This window comes from Pectinophora gossypiella, unplaced genomic scaffold, assembly GCF_024362695.1.
Source record: "Pectinophora gossypiella unplaced genomic scaffold, ilPecGoss1.1 Pgos_32, whole genome shotgun sequence".
Classification (NCBI taxonomy): domain Eukaryota; kingdom Metazoa; phylum Arthropoda; class Insecta; order Lepidoptera; family Gelechiidae; genus Pectinophora; species Pectinophora gossypiella.
In genome coordinates, this window is record NW_026063242.1 from 939,280 (window position 1) to 965,414 (window position 26,135).

Below are 26,135 nucleotides of genomic sequence, written 5' to 3' on the forward strand. Positions count from 1 at the left end.
GATCCACTGGAAAACATAAAACCATGTAAAACCTAAGTTTTCGTTTAGCTCATACACGATATTGTTTTTTGAGGAACCGTCTCATGCGAAACAGTGTTCTATTGAAAAGTATTGTAAGAAGAAATGCAAAAAACACTATTTAGCATGACATAGCTCTAACCAGATCCACTGGAAAACATAAAACCATGTAAAACCCTAAATTTTTGTTTAGCTCATACACGATATTATGTTGTTTGAGGAACCGTCTCATGCGAAACAGTGTTCTATTGGAAAGAATAGTAAAAAGAAATACAAAAAACACCATTTAGCGTGACATAGCTCTAACCAGATCCACTGGAAAACATAAAACCATGTAAAACCCAAAATTTTTGTTTAGCTCATACACGATATTATGTTTTTTGAGGAACCGTCTCATGTGAAACAGTGTTCTATTGGAAAGAATAGTAAAAAGAAATACAAAAAACACCATTTAGCGTGACATAGCTCTAACCAGATCCACTGGAAAGCATAAAACCATGTAAAACCCTAAGTTTTTGTTTAGCTCATACACGATATTATGTTTTTTGAGGAACCGTCTCATGCGAAACAGTGTTCCATTGAAAAGTATTGTAAGAAGAAATGCAAAAAACACTATTAAGCATGACATAGCTTTTACCAGATCCACTGGAAAACATAAAACCATGTAAAACCCAAAATTTTTGTTTAGCTCATACACGATATTATGTTTTTTGAGGAACCGTCTCATGCGAAACAGTGTTCTATTGGAAAGAATAGTAAAAAGAAATACAAAAAACACCATTTAGCGTGACATAGCTCTAACCAGATCCACTGGAAAACATAAAACCATGTAAAACCTAAGTTTTAGTTTAGCTCATACACGATATTGTTTTTTGAGGAACCGTCTCATGCGAAACAGTGTTCTATTGAAAAGTATCGTAAGAAGAAATGCAAAAAACACTATTAAGCATGACATAGCTGTAACCAGATCCACTGGAAAACATAAAACCATGTAAAACCCTAAGTTTTTGTTTAGCTCATACACGATATTATGTTTTTTGAGGAACCGTCTCATGCGAAAAGGTGTTCTATTGGAAAGAATAGTAAAAAGAAATACAAAAAACACCATTTAGCGTGACATAGCTCTAACCAGATCCACTGGAAAACATAAAACCATGTAAAACCCTAAATTTTTGTTTAGCTCACACGATATTTTGTTTTTTGAGGAACCGTCTCATGCGAAACAGTGTTCTATTGGAAAGAATAGTAAAAAGAAATACAAAAAACACCATTTAGCGTGACATAGCTCTAACCAGATCCACTGGAAAACATAAAACCATGTAAAACCCTAAATTTTTGTTTAGCTCATACACGATATTATGTTTTTTGAGGAACCGTCTCATGCGAAACAGTGTTCTATTGGAAAGAATAGTAAAAAGAAATACAAAAAACACCATTTAGCGTGACATAGCTCTAACCAGATCCACTAGAAAACATAAAACCATGTAAAACCTTAAATTTTTGTTTAGCTCATACACGATATTATGTTTTTTGAGGAACCGTCTCATGCGAAACAGTGTTCTATTAGAAAGAATAGTAAAAAGAAATACAAAAAACACCATTTAGCGTGACATAGCTCTAACCAGATCCACTGGAAAACATAAAACCATGTAAAACCCTAAATTTTTGTTTAGCTCATACACGATATTATGTTGTTTGAGGAACCGTCTCATGCGAAACAGTGTTCTATTGGAAAGAATAGTAAAAAGAAATACAAAAAACACCATTTAGCGTGACATAGCTCTAACCAGATCCACTGGAAAACATAAAACCATGTAAAACCCAAAATTTTTGTTTAGCTCATACACGATATTATGTTTTTTGAGGAACCGTCTCATGCGAAACAGTGTTCTATTGGAAAGAATAGTAAAAAGAAATACAAAAAACACCATTTAGCGTGACATAGCTCTAACCAGATCCACTGGAAAACATAAAACCATGTAAAACCCTAAATTTTTGTTTAGCTCATACACGATATTATGTTTTTTGAGGAACCGACTCATGCGAAACAGTGTTCTATTGGAAAGAATAGTAAAAAGAAATACAAAAAACACCATTTAGCATGACATAGCTCTAACCAGATCCACTGGAAAACATAAAACCATGTAAAACCCTAAATTTTAGTTTAGCTCATACACGATATTGTTTTTTGAGGAACCGTCTCATGCGAAACAGTGTTCTATTGAAAAGTATTGTAAGAAGAAATGCAAAAAAAAACCCTAAATTTTTGTTTAGCTCATACACGATATTATGTTTTTTGAGGAACCGTCTCATGCGAAACAGTGTTCTATTGAAAAGTAATGTAAGAAGAAATGCAAAGAATACTTTTTAGCGTGACATAGCTCTAACCAGATCCACTGGAAAACATAAAATCATGTAATCTTTAAGTTTTTATTGTGCACTTACTATGTATATTATATTATCATTGTATATTCATGGTAAGTTGGATTTACTGTAGGTGTATGCAAATTAATAACAAGCATAGTTGATTGTTATTTGCGTCATTATAAGTAAATAAATAACGAATGTAGACTTAAAAAATAAAACGTAGGTAGTATGTTGGTTATGACTGTACACATATGAATTAAACTATATGCAGTTACTTTCATTTCTAATAACATTTGGTGTATTTGGTAACATTTAAAACTAAACAATTTTACCAGAATAAAAATATGACTCGCTTTCTATTTTTTTAACTAAAGGTGTTTTCTTTTACCTTTAAATTTTTAAGTATTTTTTTTTTTTTGTTTTAGCCATATTTTATTTGAAAATTTTAATATCAAAGTTTCACGTTGTTAGGTAGTGCTTTCTTCTCCAATTATTGTTTTTCCAAGTAGTAGGTATTTTCTACCAATTTCACTTTATTTAGCCTGTATACATGTATTAATTACTTTATGTATGTTTTTGTATCGATGAGTGATCATTCTTCTGTCAATACTGGTGATACCCGCTTGTGGGAGGCCAGAAATTAACATGATCTAATTTGTTTTTGGATTTGCTTAGAATGGTATAGAACATTCATTGTTGATTATAGGCTTTATTATTTTTACATACACCATTAAAGGTAAAGCATGGTCGTACTTAATATCCTCCTGCGGCTTAGATTTTCAAACACAATAGCGAAACAATGGGATTTGGTTTAAGGACTTTTTTCATGTTTAGCCCATCTGACAGTCGTCATATTTACCCATGTTTATGAATGAAATTGTTCGTCACTGCCGGATACAGGTAATTATTGACCTATTTTATTCCACAACACAATAAATAATGTTCTAAATAATACTTTTCATTTATATATTTGTAGCCACAAATCTGTGCAATTGATGAAGCGTCTTTGCTGACACAATGACGATGACCATTCATACACCATTGAATGCTAATGTATAATATTTTACTGTACTGATTCAACGTACCATAACACATATTCTTTATTCTGTCCGTTCCATTACATGACACACGAGTTTTACTATGTAGCGCTTATGTGTACTCGTTAATCGATTTCCAGCTTGGCATTTGTTTAAGTTTTTGAATATTTCTTCGAGCAAACATTTGTAGTAATGTTATTTCTTAAAGTTTCCTTGATGACGAGCAAACAGGCATCCGGGTAGTTTACTTTCTTCCTTATATTTATTACTTAAGACGTATATTTTTTTGTTTATTTACTTAATTCTAACTTAAGTTACTAATATACGCTAGTATAAAATATTCTTTAGTACAATTTTAATGGAACTTATATTTTTTTGTTTATTTACTTAATTCTAACTTAAGTTACTAATATACGCTAGTATAAAATATTCTTTAGTACAATTTTAATGGAACTTATATTTTTTACAAATCAATATAATTTGCAAATGTTAAATACATTAAAATGTATACACTACACATTACACAAATTTAATCGGTTATAAAAACTTATTTTTCATTTATTTTCCTGAATTAATGCATGAAAATATCAAGTCGTTTGTGTTATAAAATAGCTAATCCAACTTACCATGAATATCGTATTTTTTTTTATTATTTTAGTAAATATATTTTGCTTACTGCTTAGTGAATGATAAAAAAATAAGTGACTAAAATGACACAGATTAATTTTACTTAATGTAAGTTAGGTATTGGGTAAAATGCTTTTGAATGATGATTTGTTTAAATATACTCGTAGAAGTATAATTACTGCATAACTTATTGCTTTAAGTTGAGAAAGTAGCACTTAGGAGAAAAATGTATCAATAAACATTATTGGTGTCTTCATCGAAATATTTTAGTATTAATTTATTGTTTATATACGCACTTAAATTTAGTAACAATATTATTTGAAAGGCGTTAGCGTTATAAAGTAAAAAATTAACATCAATAAATCATACGTTTGCTTACAAAAAACAAACAGTTTTAGCGCTTAAACACTGAAACAGAATTCTTTTCAAATAACTTCGAACAATTACCACTTTAATACACCTAAACTAAACATTGTCCATGTACAGCGAGATCCTGAATACTGATTACAGTTTCCGTACTCCCTCCTTTCCAGTCCTAAGCGACATTCAAACCTTCACTGACACGATCATTCCACAGGATACGTCCATCCCTTGTATCCCAGATCGCAAGAATCGGCTAGCACGGCATAGCAGCTTGACAGCTAAAACTCACGCAACCATTGTTGATCAACTTACAAAATCCACCGAAAATGCCTACGACGATGGGAACGACACCGACAGTTCTACTCCGGATCATTCCAACCTGCGACATTCATCCATATGACAGCTTACTTGATCTGAGTGGAACTCAGCTAAAGCAATCGAGTGATACCTGCCTCCATCTTCCAGCCAGCTCCACTTCACTCCCATGCACCGGTCGCACCCGCAGCCAAGTGTTCATCCTGCCAGTTCCCTTCACGCCCGTTCTCTCGTCCTCTAAAGATGAGCCTCCACAGCGTTAACGGCTGGGAAGGGCATGTACACATTGCCAATTGATTAATACACATTTTAATTCAGTGATTGTGGCTAATAAAATGGTAAACCTAGCTTTGAAATTCAGTGTAGTAAGTCAGTTTTATCGTTAAATTATACGAAAAGAAGAAAAAACAAGATAGAATGAATATAAATAATAATAAATAATTCGCAATATACGATAATTTCAGCACATGATTTAACCGATCTAAAAAAACCCAATAAGCTTAATAACAGAGATGAACTGTTCAGTCTTTTCAAGAAGTGCCACCCTAATAAAGTTACGTTAAACTTAAAAGTTCTGATATGATAACCTTATTCGAAAAAGGTTGGTCATTTTCGATTCGGTGCCTGGGTAGTAGTACTTTTATGTCACGTCTTTCGCGAACGCGACCTAAAGCTACATACAGTTGACCGTGACTAAACATGTCAGATCTAAGATCGACCCCAACGCGACTAATCGTTTGACCCTGGCTCTTGTGAATGGTCATTGCATAACACACCTGCAATGGGAATTGACGGCGACACATCTCGTAAGGGCTGTTATGTTCTATAGGCGCTTTAAAAAGAATTCGAGGGATCAAATAATCTCCTAGTTCACCTTGTTTCCGAACTTTAATAATATATGGAGATGTTTCAACGACTATTACTTTGGTGCCATTTACTAAGCCGTCCGCGAAACTAAGATTACGCGTGATTACACAAACACATTCTAATTTTAATTGTAAGTCGAAATCTGGAACACCTTGTGGTCGAAGTGTATGTAAAAATTCAGGACTAAAATATACTTGATCAGCGTTGTCGCTTAAAACTTTGTCTATGGCATAAAAATGTAATACTTCTCCTGGTAGTTTGTCTAAAATAACGGCATTAATTTCTCTAACTGCATCGTTACGGGTGCATAGAATCGCTCTGAAGGAGCATACGCCTGGCTCAGTAAGAGTAACTTCTGGGAATACAAAATCAATTAAATCTTCTAATTCAGTAACATAATCAATGGATTCAATTTGGACTAATTGCAAATCATTATTATTTGTTTCTAATCTAAGAGTAGGTAATAAATTTGAACCCAGTTTTAAAAGAAAATCTGCATACTGTGCGTCATCCTTACATCTCTGTGAAGTTACCAAACTAAATTTTTTCAATTGTTTCCAAATAGGTGAAGTTTTTAGTGACGCGTTTAATATATCAAAATTCGTTCGTGCTTCTGGGACTACTGGAGGAATTTGACGAAAATCTCCTGCAAAAATAATTATTTTAGAACCAAAAATTTTGTCTGACCTCATCAAATCCTGCAATGATCTATTTAATAAATTTATAAGGTATTTATGAGCCATCGGCGCTTCATCATACACAATGAGATTAGAATTATAAATCAATTCAGCTCTTTGAGTACCATTTGAGATGTTCCAGTATCCGCTATCATCTAATAGATGTAAAGGAAATCTAAACAAGGAATGAGCCGTCATTCCGTTTGTGTAATTTTGAGCAGCAATTGCAGACGATGCACAGGTTAAAGCTATACCTTTAAGGTTACCGCGGATATATGCAGTTATGACCTTGAATAAAAGCGTTTTTCCGGTGCCGGCCGGACCATCGATAAAAATCGCACAGTTGTTGGATTCTCGGTAAACACTATCAACGCAAAGCTTTTCCACGTAATTGAATACGGCACGTTGATCGGGAGATAACTGTGGCAACCATTCTTCTACGTATGATTTCAAACTATCTAAATCATATTCAGTGCGTTTCCTATCTAACTCCGTTGACCTATAAATTACTTCCGGCAAACCTTGTTCTATTAACGAAGTTCCGTGTCTGCGTAGCATTCTATCTATTTGGATGAGGCACATGTTAAACGCGTTTTCTTCGTCATCTGGCACCCTATAAAGGAAATCTTCGGCCAATTGACGTTTATACGTGTTCCACAGTGACGCCACTGAGGCATCATTAACAGCCAGCGTCACAAAAAAGCTACGAAGTCGTGGTCCGGTTAAAAAAGTGGAAGCTTCTTCCATAGCCCGTTCATATTCGACTGAGTCGTCCGCAAGTCCTGCGAATTTGGCAGCTTCTTGAAAAGTTGTGCAATTTGGACCTCCAATTTGCAGTAAATCCGCGAAACTACGACAAGGGTAAACACTTAAAAGAAGTCTTAAAAAGAACTGTTCACCTCTGTTCGGCGCGACCCAAAATAGACGCGCGACGAGCTCACCCCGCATTCTCCGCGTAAGAAATTTGCCATTTTGCATCTGCACCGCCTGAACTGTCTTTAAACATGGATCTTTCGCATGAATATTATAAGTTTCAAAAAAGTCTAAGTAGGATACCCGATCAAACTCCTCAGTTAAAGGCCTACTGAAATAGTCTAAAAGATCTGAACCTGCATTATTAACTGCCTCGTTCGCGTGGCCAGGCTTAAAAAATACTGAATTTTGATCGGGCAAATGCACTGTTAACATTTTTACCGTAGGGTTCCTAGCTACAATATCAAATTCGAGAACACGCCACGCTGCTTCGCTAGAACTAATATATCGCTTAGTGACATATTGTTCGATTTCATCCTCACGATGTTCTTCATCAACAACGGCAATACGGGCTTCATCAGGTCCTTTTGTCATATATTTGAATAAATACTTAATTATAGCACGCTGTGTGGACACTTCTAAATTTATGTGAGCATCATATTTTAGGAGAAGAGCAGGATTATAAGGAACGACCCATAAATCATTAACTATTACGTCTCTGCCGCGATATTTAATAATCGCCTGATTTTTACTATTACGATGTAAATGTATAAAACCTCTATCGTCACTGAAGGTGACTGGTGTTTCCTTATTTGGAAAATATTTTAAACAGTTTTTTTTTTCACTATTCCAACACGGCAAATTAGTTCGGTAAGGAGGGCCGCATGGACCGTGTATCATGTGATCCATGACAACTTTGTATAATAAAGTTTGTGTTGGATCGGGTATGGTAGCACGAACAAACTTATCAATATCCGGGCTTTCTACTGGTCCACCACCTTCCACTCTAAAAGCAATATGCGCATGTGGTAGTCCTCTTTTTTGGAACTCTATAACATGCATTATATAAACAATTTTTCCGAACCATTTACCCGATTTTAAATCTTTTAATAACTCTCCGAGTTTTAAGTTGAAAATTCGAGCACAAGTAAGGGGGTCTTTTGATCGACCTGATAATGTTGAATTTTTTATTTCAGGCCAGTTGGGGTAACATGTTAAAGTAAAAAAATATGATGGTGGACCTAACCTGTTTACCATTGCTATAGCATCCAAGTATTTCTTTTTCATGTATCGTGGACCCCCTGTGAATGAGCTAGGTAAATAAATTTTACCAGGTTCTACTCCACCTTCTCCTAAAATAAACTCGTCATTAATTAATTCTTGGAGTGGAGCTACTCTTAGCCTGTTTTGTTGTTTTGTTTGGCTATTTTTCAAAAACCGCAAGCGTTCTTCTAAAATTCTACAAAACATATCAACTAACCACTCTTCAGATAAACGACCAAATATGCTAACTCGCGATTCGGATAAAAGTAAACAACGGACATATTTAACCTGATTAAGCTTATTGCCCTTATTATCTCTCATATCTGGATGCCAACCAGTATTTCCGTGAGGATATAAGAGAGGATACTGGAAAGTCTCATATAAGGAATCCATTATATCTATTGTTCGAGGCCTACCGTCTGCTATCTTTTTGACTACAATACAGCGTGGAGAAAATTCTTCGCGTTCTGTACTAATAATTACGGCAATTTCTTGACCAATAGGTTGATCTCCGAGGATGTTACCGTGAGTCGCACGAGTAGTTTTTTCGAACTTCAAGAAAGCTTCTGATGATACCTCTAAACTTAACCTTCTAAAACAGTTTATATATGGATTAACTGTGTGCATGAACCCTGTAATCATTCGAACTACCGTTTTATCTAAACTTAATTCGCTAGCTAAACTCTCTCTCTCGCTACTGTCATTTATGTAAAAATTAATATTATTAGGACTTTCATTATAAGACAAATCAAAGATACGGTGGTAAATACGTCCTGCCTATAATTTATATAATTATCGTCCGATTTCTGTGCTTCCCGCTTTATCGAAAATAATTGAACGCATAATGAACAATAGACTAATAAACTATGTAGAAAAATACAACATCTTGTCTGCTTCGCAGTTTGGTTTCCGCCGGGGCAAATCCACGTCCGATGCTGCACATTGTTTAGTAGACCACATTGTTCAGAGCTTGGATGGGGGTCAGAAGTGTATGTCCATTTTTATTGACCTTAGTAAGGCGTTCGATACGGTCTTTATTCCACGACTCATAGATAAACTATTTAACATTGGAATCAGGGATAAACCTCTCGAACTTTTCTCTGATTACCTTACAGGCAGAACTCAGTGCGTAACCATAGAACATAACGTCAGCGATGAGCTTCCTATCCATTTCGGGGTTCCACAAGGCTCAATTCTGGGTCCCACACTATTTCTTATATATCTAAATGACCTTTGTAATCTTAGTCTCCCACAAGGCAAATTAATTGCTTACGCAGATGACACAGCCCTTGTGTTTACATCAAATACGTGGAACGACGTATTCTGTGCGGCACAGTCTGGTTTGATAAAGTTTGCAAATGGCTCAGTAACAACTTGCTAACCATAAACGTTAACAAATCTAAATACATGACCTTCTGTCTGCGTGATTCAACTCTCCCACCACCGAATTATTATCACATAAAAGCCCACTCCTGTGATGCTGTCAATCACAACGGTTGCTCGTGCACCAAACTGGAACTAGTACCAACCCTCAAATATCTCGGTCTTGTCCTTGACCAGAATCTCGGATTTTTGCCGCATATCGAAGTTATGTCTGGCCGTGTGCGAAAGTTGGTTTACGTTTTCAGGCGGCTACGCCAAATCGCTGATCCTGCTTTAATAAAGGCTGTTTACGATGCTCTCTGTCAATCTTTAATCACGTATTGCATCACTATCTGGGGTGGAACTGCTAAAACTTACTGCCTTAAGATTGAACGAGCGCAACGGCTTATTTTAAAGGTGGCAACATTTAGTCACTTTATGATCCCAACTTCTGAGTTATACAGAAACTGTCAAATCCTTTCTGTTCGGCAGCTCTTTCTTCTCCACTCGATTTTAAGACAACACTCATGCATACCTCCCAGCTTGCTTCAAGCACACACGAGGCATAGACCTGTAGTATATAAAAGTGTGAAATGTAAAACCGAATTTGCAAAAAGATTTTTATTTATTTATTTATTTATTTATTATACCTTTTTTTCACGACATTACAGTGCCGAAGCGCTAATGCGCCGTGAAAGTTAAATAGAGGCACACGCAGGTGCCATTAATAGGGCATTACAAAACAGAAATCAAAAAAATCACAATACTTAAACTAAAATTAAATCACCTTTCACTCATCATTCATAGCCTCGCAGAACCTCAGACACTCACGACACACACTCGTCCATTCATTCATAAACAGATCACACTCTGGTGCTGAGTCCAAGAGTGCATTGAGCATGTGCTGTGCGCGGAGGAGCGGCGAGTGTCTGCGAGAGACAGTGCGCGCCGGCGGCACGGCCAGCAGCGGGCGGCTGCGTGGCCGGAGGTTGCGTGTGGGCACATCGGGGACGTACAGTCGCACCAGCTGCATCACCAGCTCGGGGCAGTCTGAGCCACCACGCAACGTGCGGCAGGCACTGGTTAGCAGAGTGTAATTACGCCTCATCTCCAGAGAATTAAACCCTAGAGTTCCCAACAAGAATTTCGTTGGATAAAGGAATGGATAGTATCCGTATATTTTCTTGTATAGAAATCTCAGGAAGGCTTTTTGTACCTTCTCTAGAAGTAAGGCGTAAGTACACTCATACGGGTTCCACACTATCGAAGAAGATTCTATCTTGCTTCGAACCAGTGCCGTGTAGATCAGCTTCAAAATCTGGGGGTTGCAGAAATCCCGCGAGTTACGGATAATAAAGCCTAACCTTCGATAACAATTAGCCGCAAGAGCTCGTATGTGTTCGTGGAAGGTTAAGCGCGTATCAAACAACACCCCAAGATCTTTGACCGATGATACACGGCTGATGGGCTCTGCACCCAACACATATTGCGCATAAGTAGGCTGTCTTGCACGACTGTATGTCATAACACAGCATTTTGCTGAGTTGAACAGTAATTTGTTCTCAACGCTCCAGCGGTATACAGAGTCGATATCCTGCTGTAACGACTGACTGGCAGTCAGCTGGCTGTTCGATGCCGTACACAAGCTTTAAGTCATCAGCGTACAGAAGACATCGCGCGTTCTTAAGGACGGAGTCGAGATCATTCACCATGAGTCCAAAAAGTAGAGGGCCCAATATTGAGCCTTGACTGACTCCGGAGCGAGTGTGATACGGCTCAGAAACGAAACAGCCATGCTGTACAAACTGCTGCCGATCGCGTAGAAAACTTGTAAAGAAACGAAGCATTTTAGGTGTGAAACCAATATAACCCAGCTTCCTCAACAGTACATCATTATCTACCCGATCGAAAGCCTTTCTGAAGTCAAAGTAGAGAACATCGACCTGTATACCGCTGTCCAGATGTTCCGAAATAGAATCCACCAATGTCAAGAGGTTCGTATCGACAGACCTTTTGGAACGGAAGCCATGTTGTGAGTCACACAGAAATGGTTTCAGCTGGGCAGAGAGCAGCCTGTGTAAGATGGACTCAAACAATTTGGCTAGAGCCGAAAGGATGGCTATTGGTCGGTAATTCTCAACATTGGCGATATCTGTAGTCTTCGGTATAGGCCTCACCGACTTAGCTTCCAAATTTGAGGATATTTTCCGGTGGAGAGAGCAAGGTTCAGAATGTGGTGAATTGGACCCTTGAGGTGTTGTTCACAGCCCATTATAATAAATGCTGGAAAGTTGTCAGGCCCAACAGAGCTACTAGCCTTTAAACACCGTATGCCCAACTCGACGTCAGCTAGCGTGATTTCACGTATGTGTATATAATTAGCAGAGTTACTTCGGTCACTGTGAGAAAAGGCGTCACAATCTAATGCCGGGGCACTAGGCAGAAACACACTTAAAAAATACTCTGCAAATCCGCGAGCTGCATCTTTTCCCACACACTCTATCCCCTGGTAAATCACACGAGACTGAAAACCTCCCTTAGATTTGAGCCTTTGTACATGCTGCCAGAACGTCTTAGGATCAACCCTAATAATTTCTTGTATGTGATCAACATACTTGTTGTACGCCAGAGCAACTCTTCTTTTAATGTCCGCTCTGAGACAGGAGAAATCGTTATAATAGGTTCGATCTCCAGTCGATTTCCACTGACGATGAAGCTGAGCCTTGACGTTAATGTCCCTGATTATGTCAGCGGTGAACCAAATAGGATACTGTCTACCGATCCTCCTAGTCTGTACTTTTTTAGGAACACTAACATCAAAAATGCCATAAAGGGTGCTGTAAAAACTTTCAAGAGCAACATCGACGTTATCTGTCAGAAGAACCTCTTCCCAGGACACTTCTGATATGAGATTGTACATTAGCTCATAGTTACCCTTGGCAAAGTTCCAATCACGAGAACAGTCAATATTGCTAGCATCAACTTGCTCAGAAGGTGGTTGACGCAGTAATTGATCTAGTGGCACAGTAATATCTAGCGGTGGATGGTAGTCATCGCGGTAGGGGACGAGTCCTCCTCCTTCCACCTCGACCACAGCAGCGTCACGAATGCACTCCGGGATCAGCACCACATCTAACTTTCCACCATACGCATGCATCACCTCATTCCTCTCTTGCAGACCACACACGGTTAAAAAATAACAATAATAACTTAAGATACTATCCGATACATATATTGGATTCAAATTTAAATCACCGACAATGATCACAAGACCTTTTAGGCTATTAATGATAGACTCGACTTGCTGAAACCAGCACATATACACATCATCCGAAGAACTCGGGGGAATATAAACTACACATAAATAACACATAACATTATCAATAACAAAGGACGCCCAAAGATCTTCACCAGAGACGGTCTCGAGGTCACGGTGTCGCTGCAGCGTGATGCCCGGCCGCGCGGCCAGCAGCACGCCGCCGCAAGCGCGGATGATGCGATCACGGCGTAACATACTCCAGTCTCCACACACCACCTCTGAGTGTTCAACACCGTCCTTGAGAAAAGATTCAGTAACCGCTATAATGTCACAGTCGGCGGTAAGGAAATTTTGTCGAAAATAGCTCAGTTTGGTGTTAAGTCCTCTCACATTTTGATACGTAATACATAGGTGGGTACGATTCAAGCTACGATGAAGCCTGGTTACTCGCTGAGGTGTTTTTATTGGTCTGTGGTCTTCGAAATAACCACGTCCGAACTCTAGCATTATGCGGCCAAACTTCTGCCGACAGACACTTGTCGAAATACTCCACCGGCACGCCAATTTTGAAGGACTTGTAGTCGCCCTTCGGTTTAAGCTTCTCCACCGTGCATGCATTTCCAGAGCATAGGGTTTGCACGTACCCACGAACATCCTCGGCATCCGATATCATATTCCAAAGATGGATATACTTGCGGCATTCTACAGCTCTAAGCGAGGTCACGTCTGGTCCCGCCGTGCAGCGAATAGATGTAAGTCGTTGCTGATTTCTATTGCGCACCTCAGTCCACTCCCCATTATCTACGTCGGCGACGGCGCGCTCGGGCTGTGTAATTGCCTTGGGGCGAGGCTCGTCGGTCTCGGGGGGCACGGCAGCGGTGTTAGCAGGCAAAGCCAGTGAAGTGGGCGTCAGTGGAATATTGATGCAGCGACGTAATGGAAACGACACCTACCATCCCGTAGCGTACTATAGTCGCCAGACATCTCCAGAAGAGAAAAGGTTTATAAACTTGAGACTCTTGCTATAGGTAGTAAGTTCGCTCAAAAGTTTCGGGTTTATCTTCTGGGTCAGAATTTCAAAATCATGACCGATTGTAGTGCGTTGCGCTCCATGCTTTCCAAACGCGATTTGGTTAGACGTATTGCCCGCTGGTGGCTGTTTTTGCTTTTTGAATATCGTGCTGGCACGAAAATGTCGCACGTGGACCTTCTATTTCGGAACCCAATTGAGGATCTTAGTTCAATGGAAATTGACGCTGGTCCCGACGGTTATGTCAATCAATGAGGGGGACAGGTTGTAGACTCTTCAATTAGGTGATAGTGAACTGGGTCGCATTCGGGAATTTCTTACCACTGATATTGATGCAGATGGGTTAAAGTACATAACAGAAAACTAATTCAAATGAGGGCCTATTCCACGTAAACGAAAAGTCGAGGTGCCTTTTCACACCCTGTACATCAATCACCTTGGACCTTTTTGTGCGATCAAAGAGAGGAAAACTCTTACCTATTGGTAGTCGTAGATGCCTTTACGAAATTTAAATTTATCAGGCCAGTCAGAAATACCAAAAACAGTTACAACAACGCGAGAATTAGAAGATATTTTCTATACGTTCAGAAACCCAGATCGAATTATTAGCGACCGCGGTACTTTCTTCACCTCGTACGTGTTCAAACGTTTTGCTCGGATAAAGGTATTAGACACGTGTTGAACGCAGTTGCAAGTCCTAGATCCAATGGACAAGTAGAGCAGTGTAATCGCACGATGTTAGGGTCGTTAACTGCGCAAAATCTTAATTTTGACAAGAACGTCTGGGATGACAAGATAGGTAGAGTCCAATGGGGCATGAACAACACCCGTCGGAAGACAACGGGACGGACTGAGGTAATGTTTGGACTTCAGATGGATGCGGAAATTAATCCTATGTTGAACGAAATAGTATGCGAAACGCAAAATTATACTTTATTGTCAGTTCGGGAATCCCTTAAAGATGTAAAAATTGACGATTCAAAGTGTAACAATGTTACCTACTGAATAAACATATTTTTGAGTTTGAATTTGTTGGGATTGATGACTACTTCATTTAACAAATCGAATGTCACCCTGGATTCACGTTAATGATGATAAAGAAAGTAGTGATGAAGATGACTGATTGTGTCATTATTATATACAATCAAAAGAAAGTAAGTAGAGGTACTGTTTGTTGGATGAAACTGTAAGATGTGTATTTAGTAATAGCTTGAGAAGGAGGGCTCATAGCTATTTAGTTAAGGTGACTTTCAATTTTGTGAGGAGGGTTCACAATTATTTTAATTATCGTATATAAGAAGGAAGGGTTTGTATACGATAGTTACAAGTGTGAGAAAGAAGGTTCACACTCAATTGCTTTGCAATAGTTCGTGAGAAAGAAGGGTTTGCGAACTATTGCCAACTTGAATAGCTTTATAATGTTATGATTATTTTAATTATCGTATATAAGAAGGAAGGGTTTGTATACGATAGTTACAAGTGTGAGAAAGAAGGTTCACACTCAATTGCTTTGCAATAGTTCGTGAGAAAGAAGGGTTTGCGAACTATTGCCAACTTGAATAGCTTTATAATATTATGATTATTTTAATTATCGTATATAAGAAGGAAGGGTTTGTATACGATAGTTACAAGTGTGAGAAAGAAGGTTCACACTCAATTGCTTTGCAATAGTTCGTGAGAAAGAAGGGTTTGCGAACTATTGCCAACTTGAATAGCTTTGTAATATTATGATTATTTTAATTATCGTATATAAGAAGGAAAGGTTTGTATACGATAGTTACAAGTGTGAGAAAGAAGGTTCACACTCAATTGCTTTGCAATAGTTCGTGAGAAAAAAGGGTTTGCGAACTATTGACAACTTGAGTAGCTTTATATTATGATTATTTTAATTATCGTATATAAGAAGGAAGGTTTGTATACGATAATTACAAGTGTGAGAAAGAAGGTTCACACTCAATTGCTTTGCAATGGTTCGTGAGAAGGAAGGGTTTGCGAACTATTGACAACTTGAATAGCTTTATATTATGATTAGAAAGAAGAGCTGATGTTTCACCCCGTAAATGTGATTATATGTCGTTGTACTTTTAGATTTTAAGTGAAGCTTTGTAACTGTTCTCGATGAGTGTGGAATCACTTGGCCCGCCGAATGTTAGGTTTGAACATTAGACGTTTTGTCTACGTGCATGAGGACATGCACGACGTCAGGATGGTCGAATGTTAGGTTTTCTGTAATTTTGTGCGAATTTGTGTTGCCTTCATATGGCAACACTAGGAGAAAGGGTATAAAAAGGCGTGTTTGTCTTTCATTGGGGTTCTTTTGATTCGAGCACGCATCGAAGGCAGACGTACCATTTTGAACACGTGTACACTTGTGTTTGAGCACGCGTGCGTTTTGGAAATTTAGAGTAAGTAACCAATATACTTATTATTTATTATTTCAATGGTTGTTTTATTTATAGAGCATGTACCTGAGGCAGCTTTATGTATATCCAGGTATCCGTATGTTAGTTAATGATCATGTTACCGTGGTCTTACTACATTATTTATTATTATTATTTGTATAAAATTCTTCGTTAATGGGGAGAAAATTCTGAACGTTATAGTCACCTGAATGACAACACCATTGCCGACGAGATTTCTCTTCTTCGAACAATGGAGCATTGCATCTGTTCACGACATACAAATTTATAATCTGTGCAAACTATATACTCTGTACATTCGTACCATTCATTCTTCCCTTCCAAATAAAGACGCGAACGGAGCTGCAAGTAATTTCAGTTTTTTATTTAATTTCACCGAGAATCTAAGTGCTTCCCTGTTCATGGTCCTTCTTCGCCGACATAAAAGTGTTTGAAACATTTTAAGAAGAAAATCACAGTGGATCCTTCATTATAGTGAAGTTAAAACATACTAACTACAACAGTGAGCAGTTTTGGATCGCCATTTTAATGTGGCTTATTGCAAAGCGAACATTCGTTGATTCGCTCACTCAAGGTCACGCGGTCCAGTGTAGGCCACGATTTCGGTTCCGTTCCGGTCATTCATTCCGTTCGTTCCCTTCATACGAAAAAACGACGCAATTTATCGCCATTTTGTTTATTAATTTGTCTATTGCGGTGTAAAATAATTTTATTAATATTTTGTGTGAACAAGCGAGCTTACAACAATGGATAATACGAACGAACAGTTATTGAAGCGTCGTTCTGTCCTGAAGGGATGCCTTACGAGGTTGGACAACAGTTTGACACCAGAATTTCTACAAACTGCGTCAGCGCAAATGTTGAAATTAAAAGAAGAACGCGCACAAGAAATTTTTCATGAATATATGGAATTGCTGTCACAAATCGAGGACGATGACGATGATGATCCCACGAAGATGGAAGATAGATACTTCCACTGCATGGACGTGCTCCGAGTAAAACAACAACAGTTGTCCACGCTGTTAAAAAGTGATTCCTCCAATCGCGGCATAAGTGCTCCAGTGAAGTTACCAAATATTAACATACCCGATTTCAATGGTAATTATTTGGAATACAAACAATTCATCGAACTATTTACTGCATTGGTAGATGAAAATGAAACTATACTAGATATTCAAAAATTCATGTATTTGCGTAGCTTTCTGAAAGGCGAAGCCTATGATTTAATAAAAAATATACCTGTCCAAGGGTCCAGCTACGCTGAAGCCCTCACATTGTTAAAAGATAGATATGACAATTCACATACAATTGTACATGAACATATTTCTAAGATTTTAGATATAAGTCCAATAGGTAGATCGAATGTAACTTCATTGAGGAATTTCATATCAGAGGCAAAACAGCATGTTGCAGCGCTCAAAAACTTAAAGGAGCCAGTAGATCACTGGGATAGTATACAGGGTGTTAGTGACATCGTAACGAAAAAAAAAATGGAACGCCTATTTTATTGTACTAAAAACGATGGTGGGTGTTTTTCTTGTCGCAAATGTTTAATTAAGATTTTCAATTTTTACTGTGCCGCAATGTAAGTCGAACAACGCGCCACACAGACGCTAAACTTACGCGCGGCTACGTTACGCGTGCGAGATACGATGTTGATATCTAGGTAGGAGTTTTCATTCTCTTGTATTTAGATGCTTAGTAGTGGTTCAACGTTTAAAAATGTTGTTTGTTGAAGTAGAACACCTACTGCCACGATTTTTCACGCACGGTACCTACCTACCAGTTATTAAAACGTTCCTAACTTATTAACAATAAAAACCCTACTCTTGCCTTACCTTAATTGTTATTCCTTCGGATGAAGTACCTAGGTAGGTACCCTAGAATATGTCACGTCACGTAGGTATGCAACATCGCGTTTCCTCCGCGGTAGGTAGGTATCACACGCATTCACAAACACAACACCTTGCTCTTTAATAAACATCAACAATCTTCCATACTTTTGCGCAGTAAATGGTCTATGATCTATCATCATAGTCGACACTACTCATTTACAGAATGAAACAAACACTCACAAACACGAAAAAAATATCCTCGAAAAACATCACGCGATTCGGGTCAAGCTTAGTATTCGACTGAGCGGAAGCGCGCGGCGGCGGCGTTAGCGCAAAGCATCAAAGGCGCCGACTAAGGGCGCCGACGACGCACCGGCCGCGGCCGAGTCGAGCCGACGACTAGAGAGAGAGAGAGAAGTATGTTTATGGTGCAAGTGACAGAGAAAGAAATAGTATCTGTTCGTATGCCTACTTTATTGGCGAGCGTTGCCCTTGACCCGTGCGCCGGCTATTCACCTGCGCATAGCTGAAGTTGTAGATACGTTATTATTATTATTGATGACATTGATAAAATTTAATAATTAGTAATTTTTATTTGTTTATTTTAAATGTGCGTTCTATGCAGCTTAAAACACAATATGGGACTGAAAAAAATCTATTTTTTTTATGAATTTGGCGACAGGAAACTTCACTTGATACCTATCAACTCAAAGAAATACCTAGTATCTGTTCGTAATGCCTACTTTATTGGCGCGCGTTGCCCTTGATCCGTGAGGCTATTCACGTCCGAGTATCCATCAAGACAGATCAAACAAGCCCTAACTCGGAGGTCTTGCGTCCCAGGATCCTTTAATTATGTCTTAGAACCTTCTTGGCCTATGTGGTCCAGTGGTTGAGCGATGGGATGCGGAGGGTCCGGGTTCGTATTCCGGTGGGGACATATCACAAAAATCTGTTTATAAGGCCTTTGGTTGGGACGTTACAGGCTGATCACCTGATTGTCCGAAAGTAAAATGATCCGTGCTTCGGAAGGTACGTTAAGTCGTTGCTCCCGTCTACTAGGTACTTATGTAAGCACGTAGCCGTTACATGAATATTGTACACAGAACAGGATAGGTTTAATTAGTTCTTTACTGATGATTTAACAATGAGATTTAAAACCACGAATAACTTAGTACTTAGTACCTCGGTACGGTACCAACATGTAACAAGAAAAATAAGATCACTCCTCTCGGACAATTTTTTTCTTTGAACATGCCGACATTGCCTACGCGGCGGAGTTGCCGAACTATCGATAGGTAGATTATCAATTGTTGAACTTGAAAATTGTCTAAACTATCGAAAGTAGTGATAGTACATTTAGATCGATACTAGCGATAGTACCGATAGGTCTTGCTTTGTAACAATAATGGGTATTGATCTAAAAGATCTATCGATAGGTACCTACTATTGTTTTTTTTAACTAGGTATCGATAGAATATCGATAGGCAACACTCTGGCGGAGTGTCCGCCCAATTCTAGACGCGATCTCGCTCGATTTTTGTGTAGCGAGGTTTTGCGTAGGTACTTACATACTAAGTTGGTGAATGGTTGACATAGTAGGTAACTAATTACCTTATCTGTGGTGGTTGTGTTAGTTGGTTGTTAGTTATTCTAATGACAACAAAGAATACAATTATTTACTGTTTCAACTGTTTTAGGTAGATAATGGCCCTGATTCCTATGAGTAAATGAATGAATAACCCGGTCGAATCAAAAAGGTATCTCGCTGGTAACTTAATTCTGTCGGTTGTTTTAGATTTCTGCTTAAAATTGACGTGTATTCCATAAATTTTATGCCTGTTGATTATCCGTCCATTTAAGAATAAGAATAAAATAAATTTATAATTTACGATAGACAGAGAAAGAAATAGGATCGGTTCGTAGTGCCTACTTTGTAGGCCGCGCCGCCGCCGCGCCGCCGCCGGCGTGCGGCGCGGGGCGCGCGGAGCGGGGCGTGCGGAGCGGGGCGCGCGGCGCGGTGCGTGTGGCCGTTGACCCGTTCGAGCAGCTGTTGTCTCCATTACATCGAAAATTTTCGATAATTTGTCATTATTGTTTTTTTTATTGAAATTTGGGTTCTATGCAGCTAAAAGCACAATATGGAATTGAAAATAATTAAAAACAAAACTAAAAATTTCATGAATTTTGCGACGGAAAATTCCACTAGATATTAACTCAGAATCATGGTCTGAATCATCCCTCTCAGTATTCGTTACGATGTCACTAACACCCAGTATTGGTGTGCATTTTAACACGAAAGCTTGACCAATTTACAAGCAGGGCATATTGTTTAGATAGAGATGTGTCTATTAAACCCACCTTTTCAGATTTTATAATGTACCTGGAAGCCAGAGCACTCGCATTCGAGAACTCTGACAACGGCAGAGCAACAACAAGTGGATGTCCACCTCCAAGTAGGAGCCAAGGTGAATTTAAAGTAGCTAATGTAGCCTCCAAGGAAGAGAAACAATGCCTCTTCTGCAGTAAGTATGATCACAAGCTTTTCAGTTGCCCTAAGTTTCTTTTGGCCAATCCTACACAGCGGAATGCATTTGTGAATAGCAAAAAGCTTTGCAAGGTTTGTTTGAATGGTCACCATGGCAAATGCAGATTCTATTTTAAGTGTGCACATTGTAAACAAAGCCATAACACGCTTCTGCACACTAACACCGCATCTCAGCCTGTGGCCCATGTGTCTGTGGATTCGCCGCCGCAGTCCATCGATCTGAAAGAAAATGTGTCATTATTATCAGGTTTAAATAACAACAAGCATGTATTGCTTCCCACAGCTAAAGTAAAGGTACTTACCAATGATGGCAGGGAGCTTACTGTCAAGGCCCTACTTGATTCAGGGAGCCAATCATCCTTCATAACATCAAACCTGGCCAAAACATTAGGCAAAACGCTTTCCATGGGAACAATAAACATAAAGGGCATAGCGAACACAGTACAGAACATAAATAATTCTGTACAGCTTGATGTTTTCTCACTGGCTTTTCCTTATAAGGCTCATGTCAACTGCCTTGTGGTGGACAAAATTACCACTAAGTTGCCACAAAATACGTTTAACATCTCTGACGTCGATATTCCAGCACATATTACACTTGCTGACGACACTTTCAACCAAACAAGTGACATTGAAATTTTATTGGATGCTGGTGTCTTTTTTCAGTCGTTGCTGCCCCAGCCTGAAGAGCAGCACAAGTCCAGTGATCCTGCACAGCCGCGCCTGGTTGCGACAACCTTCGGCTATGTAGTTGCAGGCAACATCCCGGAGCAACCTCGCCAGAATACTGCTGTCTCCCTATTTTGTCAAAATTGTGAGTCCGATATTAGCAGCACAATTAATAAGTTTTGGCAATCAGAGGCTGTCCCGGAAATATTCACTGAACATACGTCTGAACAAGCATACTGTGAACAGTATTTTAAAGACACTGTAAAGCTAATAAATAACAAGGTTGAAGTCTCCATGCCCCTCAAAATCCCCATATATGACATAAATAATACACTGGGCGATTCACTAGGCTTAGCATTGCGAAGATTTCTCAATTTGGAGAAAAGACTTCAAAAAGATCGCTCTCTATTTGATGAATATCAGAAATTCATCCATGAATATATTGACCTCGGTCATGCAAGTTATGTAGATATCACAAGTTATGATCTATCACGAGATGCGGTGTATTTTATGCCTCATCACCCCGTCATTCGGGAGAATGCTGTCAGCACACGCCTGCGTACAGTATTTGATGGATCCATGAAGACGTCAAACAAAATTTCATTAAATGATTTAATGTTAAATGGTCCTGTAGTCCAAAACGACTTGTTCGACATATTAGTGTTGTTCAGACTTAACAGGTATTTTTTCACATGTGACATCAGACGTATGTTCAGAAATATATCCATAGAGAAAAGCCAACGATCATTACAAAATATTCTATGGCGAGACAATGATAAAGATCCAATTAAATGTCTGCAATTAAATACTGTCACATACGGGTTAAAAAACTCGTCATTCCTAGCCACAAGATGCTTGAATGAGCTAGCAGAGAGATATAAAAATGACTATCAATTAGCATGTCCAGTAATATTATCATCAACCTATGTTAATGACATTTTATATAGTCACAACAATCTCAACACAATAATTCAAACTAAAAATCAACTTGTTGAATTGTTAAGTAAAGGGAGCTTCACTCTACACAAGTGGTCAGCTAATGATGCCAAAATTATAGAAAATATTCCTATAGAGCAGCGGTATTCTGGAGAGATTACTCTTCAAAAGGACATCAAAACGTTGGGTCTAAATTTTAATGAAAATTTAGACTCATTTACATTCTCTCCATTGCCCAAACAATCTGTGAAAACTAAAAGACAAATCTTAAGTTTCATAAGTCAGTTTTATGATCCATTAGGATTAATTGGACCGATTTTTGTCAAGGCTAAACAAATAATGCAAAGTCTTTGGAAGTCCAATACGGATTGGGATTCTGTTCCTCCAGCTGATATACAGAAGGAATGGCAAGCCTTTTATGATGAGTTATCAAGTATGCCTAAAATCTCAATCAAGAGAAATACATGTTTGTATGATAATAAAAAAATGCAATTAATTGGTTTTGCAGATGCATCTAACGTCGCATACGGCTGCGCAGTCTACATGAGAACAGTGAATAGCAATGATGAAGTGAGCATGTCCCTGTTATGCTCCAAGTCGCGCATTAACCCCGCGAACAGTACATTAACCATACCTCGACTGGAGCTCAACGCAGCTCTGCTCTTGGCTAGATTAATGTCTCGAGTCTACAAAAATATCAAACAACATCAAACAGTTCATAACGTACATCTGTTCACTGACTCTCAGGTAGTACTAGCGTGGTTATTCACAGATGCCATCAAATTAAATGCATATGTAGCTAATCGAGTTAAATTTATAAATGAGCTCACAGAAAACTTTACATGGGGTTATGTAACTACAGAAAGTAATCCAGCAGATTGTTTGAGCCGTGGAGTCAATCCCTGCAACTTACAAAACCATCACCTATGGTGGTCAGGGCCAACAGAGATGTCTAACTCTAATTATAATTTTACAGATTATAGTTATGATGTGCCTAGAATTTTGCCTGAAACAAAAGCTGTACCGTCGCAACGAGACGTAGTATGTGCATTGACACATAGTACTCAGGAATCATTTTTTGATACTTTTATCAACAAATTCTCTACTCTTAACAAAGCAGTAAGAGTACTTGCTTATGTCAAAAGATTCTGTAGTAATATTCGACCTAACTCAGTCAAAGTCCAAGAAAATTTCATCACTCATTCAGAATATAGTACTTCATTAAATTTATTAATTAAAAATGAACAACAAAAGTACTTTTCTACTGAAATTTCTCACTTGCAAAACGATAAACAATTAGTAAAATCTAATATAATGAGTCTTAATCCTTTTATTGATAAGGAAGGCCTCCTAAGAGTGGACGGGCGACTGCAACATGCTGAGTTGTCATATGCACAAAAACATCAATTAATTTTACCTAAGGAATCCATATTAACACGCTTAATTATTGAATTTGAACATGTAAAATTGTTGCATGCAAGTCAAAAGCTCATAATGTATAATTTGAATCAGCGTTACTGGATTGTAAACGGCTTACGTTTAATCAAACATATAATTCACAAATGTACTGTATGTTTCCGTTTCAGGGCTACTACAGCCAAACAATTGATGGGGTCACTACCTGCAGATCGTGTAAATGTCAGCCGACCATTTGCAAAAGTGGGAATGGATTTCGCTGGGCCGATTATGATAAAGCAATCGCGCGCTAGAGGTGTCCTAACTACTAAAGGGTACATAGCTGTATATGTATGCTTTACAACTAAAGCTATACATTTAGAGCTTGTAAGTGATCTTACAACAGACACCTTTTTAGCTAGCTTCAAACGTTTTGTGTCGCGAAGAAATGTCCCTAGCGAGGTCTACTGTGATAATGCTGGCACTTACAGGTCTGTAAGTACCCAATTAACTGAATTGTATAATTTAAATAATTCAAAATGTCATCAGGCTCAAGTGCAGAGTACAGCGGCTCAAATGGGGATCAACTTCCATTTTATTCCTGCATATTCACCGGTGTTCGGCGGTTTATGGGAATCTGCCGTCAAAAGTGTAAAATACCATCTTAAGAGACTACTTGGTAGTCACACATTCACATATGAGCAGCTGTACACTGTCCTGGTGCAAATTGAGGGAGTCTTAAACTCCAGACCACTCATGCCTATGTCTTCTGATGTAAATGACACGTCATATCTTACTCCTGGGCATTTTCTTACGGGAGCATCAATGTCCTCTCTCCCGGAACGAGATATCAGTAATGTACCAGAAAATAGACTGAAATTTTGGTCAAAATGTACTGCTTTAAAGCAGCAATTTTGGAAACAATGGTCAAAACAATACTTAAATGTTTTACAAAACAGACCCAAGTGGAAAACTAGTTATCCTGATGTAAGTATAGGTGACCTTGTTATTCTAAAAGAATTAGATCAACCTCCAATGACTTGGCCAATGGCACGAGTAACAAACATATTTCCTGGTGCAGATGGCAAAGTAAGAGCCTTAGAAGTTATAAAAGCCAATGGCAGAAGTCATAGGACGTCGGTCACAAAAATATGTTTATTACCCATACAATAAATGCCTTGTATTAGTTTATACTTTGTTTATGCTAAATATAGCATACAATATTTCATTTTCTCTTATAAGGCCAATTCTTAAGTACAAATTATAATAATTGTAATTTTATGGCTAAAAATGTATAAAAAGTACCTATTATTAATTCTCTCTTAGACAATACATGTCTAAATGTATGTCATATTGTTTAATACTAAGGAGCTTCACTCACATATTAATTACATAACTACTCAAAAGGAGTCAAAATATTTATCTTAATGTTGTAAAAAATAAATAATCTAAAAATAAGATAGGTGTATCAAAAAGAAACCAAATTCTTAAAAAATAATGTTTTTATTTACAACTTAATATTAAAATATATTTGTAGGCGCAGCACTCAGGTCAGGAGGTACCTCCATTGCGGGCGTAGATTGACGGGCGAGGAAACAGGCACAATTAACACACTAGTCCAAGATTTCTTGATAGTATAATCAATATTTCACTATAATCACACTTTTACAATGTTAATTACACAGTAAACGAAATATCATTCCACCGAACACGTAGTTGCGCGCGTAACGTAAAAAGGTGAAGTGTCAAACTTGACCGTTGTTTCTTCTTTTTTTTAAATTGAGCCGCCTCACTAGCGCTCGGTGTTATGACTTATCGTTCAGATCATATCAATTGTCAAACCGAATGAATGACTGATTCAATCGAGAATAAAATCGAGTAGACGTACTCGTTGCGCCGTCACGGCCAGCCCTGACTATCGCACGTCCTCGTGCGTGTATGCTGCATTATCTGAAAATGATACAGGAAGTACGTAACTGAGTTAGCCTTCCGCTCGTTCATTCCTGACATTAATTCCCGTGGATGTAAGACTACTACTGATTTTATCAAGAGTGTGGACCGGGCGAACTCGGCCCCTTCGACCAACTCAAACCAAATCTACGTGGCGTGGACCGGGCGCTCTTGGCCCCTTCGACCAGCCGTACCCTAAAATCTATGGCGTGGACCGGGCGTACCGGGCCCTTTCGACCAGCCGACTTAGTTAACTATAAGGCGTGGACCGGGCGCGCAAGGCCCTTCCGACCAGCCATATCCCAATCGTTATTAAATCATGCCGTAGTCCGGGCGCGCAAGGCCCTTTCGACTAGCCTTACTATGCTTATAAAAAGATATGACGATATTTCAACTCACATTAGTGGATTTGGACATCGTGCACAATTAATTCGTGGTCATTAT

The 26,135-nt window shown here is 38.5% G+C and overlaps 1 protein-coding gene across 3 annotated transcripts; it reads left to right on the forward strand.

Moving 5' to 3' along the window:
• Nucleotides 1-17,003: 17,003 nt before the first annotated feature.
• LOC126380935 (uncharacterized) lies at nt 17,004-24,943 on the forward strand. Of its 3 annotated transcripts, none has more exons than XM_050030510.1 (4): nt 17,004-17,456; nt 20,563-20,718; nt 21,408-23,093; nt 24,291-24,943. In XM_050030510.1, the coding sequence occupies exons 1-3, from the start codon at nt 17,105-17,107 to the stop codon at nt 21,425-21,427; spliced, it is 528 nt and encodes a 175-aa protein (XP_049886467.1). In that variant the 5' UTR covers nt 17,004-17,104; the 3' UTR covers nt 21,428-23,093; nt 24,291-24,943. The 3 variants fall into 3 exon arrangements, with proteins under 3 accessions (XP_049886467.1, XP_049886465.1, XP_049886466.1); XM_050030508.1 differs by having other exon boundaries at nt 17,015-17,456; XM_050030509.1 differs by lacking the exon at nt 17,004-17,456 and having other exon boundaries at nt 20,483-20,718.
• Nucleotides 24,944-26,135: the final 1,192 nt, after the last annotated feature.